General features: G+C 33.8%; 1 protein-coding gene across 2 annotated transcripts; it reads right to left on the bottom strand.

Annotated features, from left to right (window-relative positions):
• Positions 1 to 666: 666 nt before the first annotated feature.
• LOC110725903 lies at positions 667 to 3061 on the bottom strand. 2 transcript variants are annotated; one of them, XR_002512251.1, is made up of 3 exons: positions 2533 to 3061; positions 2303 to 2430; positions 667 to 956 (listed from the first exon to the last, which is right to left on the bottom strand). XR_002512251.1 is itself a non-coding variant. In XM_021905372.1 (2 exons), the coding sequence occupies exons 1-2, from the start codon at positions 2734 to 2736 to the stop codon at positions 855 to 857; spliced, it is 306 nt and encodes a 101-aa protein (XP_021761064.1). In that variant the 5' UTR covers positions 2737 to 3061; the 3' UTR covers positions 667 to 854. The 2 variants fall into 2 exon arrangements, 1 of the variants encoding a protein (XP_021761064.1); XM_021905372.1 differs by lacking the exon at positions 2303 to 2430.
• Between the last annotated feature and the right edge of the window lie 5699 nt (positions 3062 to 8760).

The raw sequence follows: 8760 nt of genomic DNA, 5'->3' as shown, positions 1-8760 counted from the left end.
CGTCAACATCTATACTTAACAAACAACTTAAGAGTGACATATTTAAACTTACTCCTCAAAGCAAGGGGCTAATATGAACTTATTTCCCGCACGCATTGATTCTTTAATACCCCGCTCAAGGTAATCTATCACACTACTACATTTTTGATCTATTGCAACCCCTAAATCCGTTGCATTAGGTGCCAAAAACCATTGTGTTAGACCTAATGCAACGGACATGTACCGTGGCGTTTGCTGGCGTTGCAATAGGCCTAATGCCACGGTAAAATGATCTAACGCAACGATAAACTTGTAGCCTTTGCATTAGCTATACATCTATTGCGACGACACCCTTACAGCCGTTGTATTAGCTTCACTTAGCTAATGCGATGGTCATATATACCTAACACAACGGCCAAATTGCTAATGCAACGGCCATAAAAAATAAATAATTTAATAAATAATACTAATAAGAATGATAATAATAATAATAAATAATAATAATAATAATAAATAAATATAATAATAATAAATAAATATAATAATAATAATAAATAAATAAATAAATAAATAAATAAATAAATATAATAATAATAATAATAATAATAATAATAATAATAATAATAATAATAATAATAATAATAATAATCATCATCATCATCATCATCATCATTAAGACAATTTAATTAGAATTTTGTCAATATAAATTGAAGAATTGTACATTGTTACCCTTAGAGAAAATTACACAATTAACTGTCACTAATTAAACTAAGAAAAAAAATATCAAAATTAAATCATTGAGTGTTTTATCCCATTAAGTCTTGCTATGATGTATGCACCACCATGCTCATATGATCAAATTAGGCATTCTGTTTTCAAGGCTTCATTCTGATAAAGGCCTCTGAGCTCCATCTGATAGCTTGAGTTGACCAGGCTGAAATGTATGCTGAGGCAATTTTCAACTTTAGACGGGTTTCCTGCAAAGGGGATAAAGAATCCCATATTATACCTCACATAGAAATGAAATTAGCATGAATAATCAATATATGTCAGAAGACCCAATATGGATAATGATGTTCTTTACTTAACTATAGTAAAGAAGAATCTAGTTTCTTATAAAAGGATAACCCATGGGAAAATGAATTATTGGAGTTCTTAGGAAAGCAAAGTAACAATAACAAATTTAAAAGTCTAAAGATAAAGTCAAATATTACTCTTATATAATTAACTGATGTTTTTGTAAAGTCTAAATGATGCCATCAACTCCATCTTCCGTGACATAATTAATCAGTCTTGAAAGTCATATGCTAGGCTGACAAATTCATTTGTGAAGGTTTGAACATATACAAGAACCTTAAATGACTTCAACTATTGCACAACATCAGTCTCAGCTATCACAAATCCCCCAATTGTTGGAAAGATGGGTGGCTTGTTAACAACTACATAATGAGAAAATTTCTTTATATTATAAACTCATCGACTTTGTAGACATGTTCATATTACTTGAGTAAAAATCCAACGAAGTTTCATCTAATAAGCTTGTTAGGTGACACTGTGACAGGAATCACCCTAAGTAAAGATAGATGGACAATAGAGTGTAGGGAGCTAAAGATAGTCTCTGCAATTTGTAAGATCTCCAAATGCCTTCTTTAAATATATATATCATAGTCTAAAACTGTAAAGTGGATTTCTCAGTCAAATATTTGGAATACTAATCAATTTTGTTATTTGTAGAAGAGTAAATAATATTAAATAGTGCATATTTACTCGAGTGAGGTCATGAAATCGACATATCCCAGCCTTCCAGTGTACCTTTGATCACTTAGCCACTACCAAGTTCCAAGCATTCTAGCATTTTTGCTAGAAGATGAGACCCTTATATTTAGAAATTACATACCAATTCACTTCTTATTTTAAATGTCAATCAAACGTTAAAATTCTGCATTCAAACAACTATATAGATGCACCAATATATATACTCAACCTATCAAAATCATAATTATACACTTCTTAAAGTCACTCCAATAATGAAAAAACAAATAAATCATTAATCTCTAATCAGATGTATACACTCAAAATTACTTCAAAAGTAGTGATAATCATTTAATTGTCTTCCAAAATCAGAATTACACACAATTAAACAAAAATCAATTAATCACATTTCTAAAATCAAAATTATTAGCTCAAAGTAACTCCAAAATTGTAATAATTACCATTTCAAAATTCAAATCTTACAAATAAAAATACCCAATTTAGAAATGTGATTATAATAATTTCTGATAAATTAAACAAGATTAACAAGAAAGGATCAAAGGTTCAATACCCAGAAGACAAAGTAGTTTCATATTTAGCCCACTCTTGCCACATTTGTGGGTATTAAGGGAGAACACTCATCAAATCTCTTCGCTTGAGTGTATCAATCTCCCCAATTTTCCTAAGCAATTTTATTTACTACAAAAACAATAGCAAGTCCAATATAAATTAATCACCTTCCAAAATTACCAAAACATCAGAGATATTTAAAACTAAAGTATGTTTTATAATCTATTATACCTGAACATGAGCATCGTAGTTGGACGAATTGCGAGAGTGTTCAAATTCTAAGGTTTTAAGTTGTTGCTGAAGCAACGATGGTATCTCTCGATTTGACGTGACCACACACTTTTGGCTGGGTGATTTTTGGAGGAAGACAGTCAGATTGTCGGGGATCATAAGTGTATATCTAACGAAATTTGAACTAGTATAACTCAAACCCATAATTTATAATAAACACTAACCCTTTGAACTGAAAAACGATCGAGAAAAGAAAAAAAAACCATGAATTTCTACTTCTCCAATATTATTTTTGTAATGAAAGTTAGGAAGTTAATTTGGATTTTCTCTCAAAATCTACATTCTCTAGAAGATGGGTAATTTGGAGATCTATTTCATATTCTTATTTTAACTTTAACAATAGAGATGTGAAAGAGGGGGTGCTTCAATATGTGTCAATGTGTGGTCAATCGTCTGACTGATCACTCATTTTGAATTTCGAATATTTGGGTAAATAATACGAAGAGTAAAGTTTTTTTTAGCCGTTGTGTTAGCTTTTTTGGGTCATTGCATCAACCAATGCCGTTGTGATAGCTTTTGGTGATGTTGTATTAGGCTAATCTAATGCAACGGCATATAATGAACTATGGCATTAGATATAACATAAATAGAATTGTCGTATTAGCCTACCTATTGCAACGGTTTTTAGGAGAGGCGTTGCATCAGCTCTTTTTTTTACGTTGCATTAGATAAAAAATGTAGTAGTGACATCACGAGGGTTATGCAAGAATTTGGTTACGGAGGTCTGCTCGGGGCATAACTACCCAACTGCTGCTTCACCATCGGGTTTACTACTTAGGAGCTCCTGTAGTGACCTTCAAGAAAGTAGTGTGTGCAAGTAATTACTATTTGCATTGTTTTGGTACGAAAATATCAAAAATACAATATGTTTAGAAATAGTCTCGTTAATTTACCTCATGAAAGTCTTAATGATGGAAATGTTAAGCATGGAACCGGTTAGAAATTTCGTCACATCCTCTCTAGAAATGTATGCGATCGCATCCTCATCATAGTGGAACAATGCCTTAGGCAAGTTCACTTGAATATGTGTACCCATAGGCAACTCACTAACACGGTTGTGAAGAAAAGTACATGCTTTGAAAGCGACTTAAGGACATCGGCTTCTACCAGTGGAGTACAAGAAGCTTTCGAACTCTTCTTCGACACTTGTCTTGTTCCATGTTCGGAGTACCTTCTTCCTTGGATTTTGGCTTCTCCACCTTCTTCCTTTTAGTGGACTGATTTTCCATAGTAATCTAGTAACATAAAAGAACATGTTCATTGCACAAAGCACATGTTAATCTAGTTACATACAAATAGTTACATACAAGTAGTGTTTACTTACCCCTCCTACCAACCTCAACCGATCACGTGGCCATTGCACAAAGCTACCGATCGCGTCACGCAACTTTAAAAAATCATATTCCACTCTAGGCACCGGTAGTGGTAAGTCCTCAAACCCAGCAACTATAGAATCAATCCCGACCGAGATGTAGTGGGTGCTAGTATTATACTTAAAATGGACCTTGTCAAAAGGTTGTGCACTACCATACCCTACCAACTGCAATTGTCCATCATTTTTTTCCCCGGGGTGAAGAAGCTCACAAGGCGTCTCTTCCTACATATTTGATTAGGAGTTAGGACATAAGTTATGAAATAACAAACGAAAGCCTAACATAAGAAAATTTGATTACGTAGTGAAGTTTACCTTAACTTCTGGGAAAGGTTAAGGCATCGGATTTGCTCTCTTCAATGACTCTGCATCCATAGGACTAGGATCCTGAAAAAGTAAAATAATTAAGCATGCAAAAGACCTCGTTTGACGAACTTCATATGACGTAATTTGTCCTTGTACTAAAATTACCTCTCTCTCAAATACTAGATCGTCCTCGGGGCCTCCTGGGTGACTACATGAGTCTAATGGGGTACTCGAGGGAAATGGAAAAAGCGGCAAGTTCATGTGCTTCAGAATGGCATTGAATTGACTTTGCATCTGTTCTTGCAGCTCCGCGTGTATCTCCGCCTTTTATTGATTCCTTTTCCTTCTCATCAATACAATGTGGCGAATTAACACTGGATCTGCTTTTTCCTGATTTGGTGTATTCTGAACCCATCACCTTCTCCCACCCTAGTTGTTTCCCGCCAAAACCAATTACTCGCCCAGGTTGGTATGGTTTTCCCAAAGCTAAGGTGAAAGGATCATTTTCGATGCTTGGAGTCAACTTGCCTTCAATCACTTCCGAAGTATGCTCTAGTTGTAACAACACAAAAAGTTATCGGATCTAAGTAAGATGAACTTGACAAGAAAATATAATTAATAAGTAGTAAAGTTTGCTTACAAGTGCATCTGCTACTACTTTCTTATCCGGACGCATGACATACTTGCTGGTTTTCTTGTCGATCCCATGCATAGCACACCACCAGTCAATTGCACGATTTACCAAATTTCTTATTATCTATAATACTATTTTGAGTCGATGAGGATTTCTGATCCCGACTCTCAGTCCAAAATGTGTACCCATTTATGTCATATCCCTCAAATGAATGAACATCTTCCTTTGGACCATAAGCTAGCCACTTTATTGTATCAGACACAGTCTCATCCAATTGACGCATCACACGATCATGGAACCAATTCACAAACATCTTATTATGCAACTACATGAGTGCTCTTTCCCCTTTTGATGGATATTCAACACGCAAACTATCCATGTGCTCTTCTAAATATGGGTGAACCTCCGCAATATGATGAAGCACAAATAGGTGAGTTTGCATGATTTGATCTCGAGCAGCCCAGATCCTTTTTGACCCGATTTTTCCATGACCATCAAGTCTCCCTTCATGTCGGGAAGATGGAAGCCCAATAGGTTCGGCAATGGCAACATACTCTGCCACGAAATTCCCAATCTCTTTGAACACAATTCCTTGTATCATACTGCCTTCCGGATGGGCTGGTGTAGGGAATATTTCAAGCATTACCCCTAGTTTGAACCCCACTGTGATCATACACGAAAGTACGGTGGCGTCCAAAGGGAAAGAAGATAGAGCAAAAGAGTCGCCAACAAGTTAAAGCATAACCCCTAGTTTGAACCCCACTGTGATCATACATAATAATAATCATCAAAATAATCAAAATCATAATTATAATCATAAATCATCTTCATAACAATTATAATCATCATAATCATTATCATAATCATGTTAAAGCATAATATTAATAGCAATATCCTAGGCATGATACTAACAAGATAAATAAAAAAACCCTAGCATGTCACAAAACAATAAAAATCAAAGCTTTAACCCTAACATGATACTAATAATCATAAATATTAGGAAGAACATAAAAGGCATCATACTTTTAATCATACTTGATATTAAAGCTACCCTAAACATGATACTAGGAAGATCAAAACGCCCTAACATAACATTAGGAATCATAATAACAACCTAAGCATGATTTCTACATAATAACATCAATAAAAACCATTAAAGCACTTACTTGAATGTCTCGTACCTCTTTCTAATAACAAAATACACACGTTAGTAACTTCAAGGAAAATAATAATTAAAACAATTAAATTAAATAATTGAAATAAAGATTTGGGACCAAACCCTCAAAAATTAAAACCTTTCACGTCTAGGGCGAAGGCAACTTCGAATAATGCTAAGTGTATCTAGGTCTTGTGAATGCGGAATTTTGTAAGAAAAAGAGTAGGTTTAGAAAAGAGAGAGAGAGAATATATCAAGAATTTCTTGATAAGAGTTGGTGATTAAAAAAGGGGAGATATGACCTCTATTTATAGGAAAAAAGAGAGTCGAAAAATAAAGAAAAGAATCCGAATTCGAATCGAAATAAAACTCGATGGACAACAGTTTTTTCGGGTTTTGTTTTTATCGTATCTTTTCATCCAGAAGTCCAAATAAAGCACATAATATGTCGTTGGAAATCTCTTTAATTCTACTTTCCAACCCAATAAGAATCAGATTAAAATATTTTGTATATAAAAAGATATGGCCGAAATAGTGAGACAGTGTCAATTTTGGATAGAGTTTCTGTAGACACCCAATTGTGTCTTCCCAAAACTAAACCCAGTGATGAGTACCTTTCACGTCGAATTATAATCGAATGAAGTGAAAGTGTGGAAAGTTTAGTGCTGCGGATAGTTTTAATTTCTTTTCTCTTCTCTCTGTTTTTGAAAACTTATTTTAAGAAAACAGCCAATCCATTTTGGTTGGTCCATGATATGACTCCAATAATAGTGTAGTTGGATGGGAATTGACAAGAGCTTTCCAACGATATATTATAAGCCCAATTCCGATGAATATTGAGGAAGTTATGGCCAATTTACTAAACTGGGCCCGGTTTGAGCCTTATATGCGGCCCAATGATCTAGAGGAGGGCCTAATATGATTTATCATTCCTAATGCAATTAGGAATGGTTTTAGTCTTCTAGATTCTTCTAGAAGATTCTATTCATTCCTAATTCAATTAGCATTGATAAATTGACTTTTGTTAACTTTGATGAGTTTTAATTAAAATCAAAGAGCATTTTTGAGGAAAAATATGATTTTATCCTCCTGTACGGTAATTTTTATCTGATTTTAGGAAACGCGTGAATTTCTGAAATCATCGCCAAACGCCAGCTGTAGCGCCTGACGCTACGCTTGGCGCATGGCGCTAGCATTGGCGCCTGGCGCCAACAGCCAGCGTTTGCGCTGGTTCTGTTTTCTGTGCGCCAGAACTCTGTTTTGATATTTTATCTTTTTGGATGATTTTCTCTATAAATAACATCGTAAAAACTTCGTTTTCATTCACCTACAACTAGTTTTCAATTATAATCATCTAAAACCAATTTTCACCTACAACCATCAATTCTCATCAATACCAATTCTCTCTATTTTTGATTCATCAATTCTCATCAATTCTTATTCTCTCTCTCTCTCTCTTTTTCTAAACTAGCCTTTTACATACAAAATTCCGCATTCGAAAGACTTAGATACACCTAGCCATATTTGAAGTTGCCTTCGCCCTAGACGTGAAAGGTTTAATTTCTGAGGGTTTGGTCCCAAATCTCTCTTTTAATTATTTAATTTAATTGTTGATTTTATAATTTTCCTTGAAGTTACTAACGTGTGTATTTTGTTATTAGAAAGAGGTGCGAGGCATCAAAGTAAGTACTTTAATGGTTTTATTGATGTTATGATGTAGAAATCATGCTTAGATTGTTATTTTGATTTCTAGTATCATGTCTAGGGTAACTTTAATATCAATTATGATTTCTATGATGCCTTCTATTCTCTTCCGAATATTTATGATTGATAGTATCATGTTAGGGTTAAAGATTTGATTTTTATTGCTTAGTGACATGCTAGGGTTTGTTATTAATCTTGTTAGTAACATGTCTAGGATCTTGCTATGCTTTAACATGATTATTATTATGATTGTTTTAATTATAATTTATTATGATTATAATTTTATGATGATTATTATTATGATTATTATTATGATTATTATTATGATTATTATTATCATGATTTTGATTTTATTGACTATTATTATCTTGATGATGATTATTATTTTGATTTTTATTATGATTATTATTATGTTGCTTGATATTTGTTGTTATTGCTTGATCACACCTTTTATGCATGTTTAAAGGGAATTGGTACTTATAATCACGCTTAATAAGATAATTAATAATCTTGTTAGGGTTAATATGATTATAATTCAAGTGATCGCCAATAATAGTTTTATTTGTGCATTAATATTCAACCAACATAGATAAACAGGTTTAGTGTTAATCCTATTGATTGCATGTTAGTCAGAAAGCGCACATGAATACGATCAGAATAAAGTAGAGGCCTATTATTAGGACAGGTTCAATCTCTTTTAGGTTGGATTTGTACCTTCATCCCCGAACCCTTATTTGATTCAAGACTTTATGGAGTTGACGATCTCTTGGATCGTTAAGGGGTGTAACCTTCACCCTGTGAATGGTTTACAAGTTCCTAAAAATTGTTGGCGACTCTTTTGCTCTATCTTCTTCCCTTTTGGACGCCATCGTACTTAAGTGTATGATCACAGTGGGGTTCAAGCAAGGGGATTAACGCTTGAAATTTATTCCCCACAGATTTTGGCGACTCCACTGGGGAGGATTTCTATTTTAATTCCTGAATTTGTTTCGGCAA

Source organism: Chenopodium quinoa, unplaced genomic scaffold (assembly GCF_001683475.1).
Source record: "Chenopodium quinoa cultivar QQ74 unplaced genomic scaffold, ASM168347v1, whole genome shotgun sequence".
In the NCBI taxonomy this organism is placed as follows: domain Eukaryota; kingdom Viridiplantae; phylum Streptophyta; class Magnoliopsida; order Caryophyllales; family Amaranthaceae; genus Chenopodium; species Chenopodium quinoa.
The sequence above is the reverse complement of the archived record's forward strand: the minus strand, read 5'-3'. Positions and strand labels throughout refer to the sequence as shown.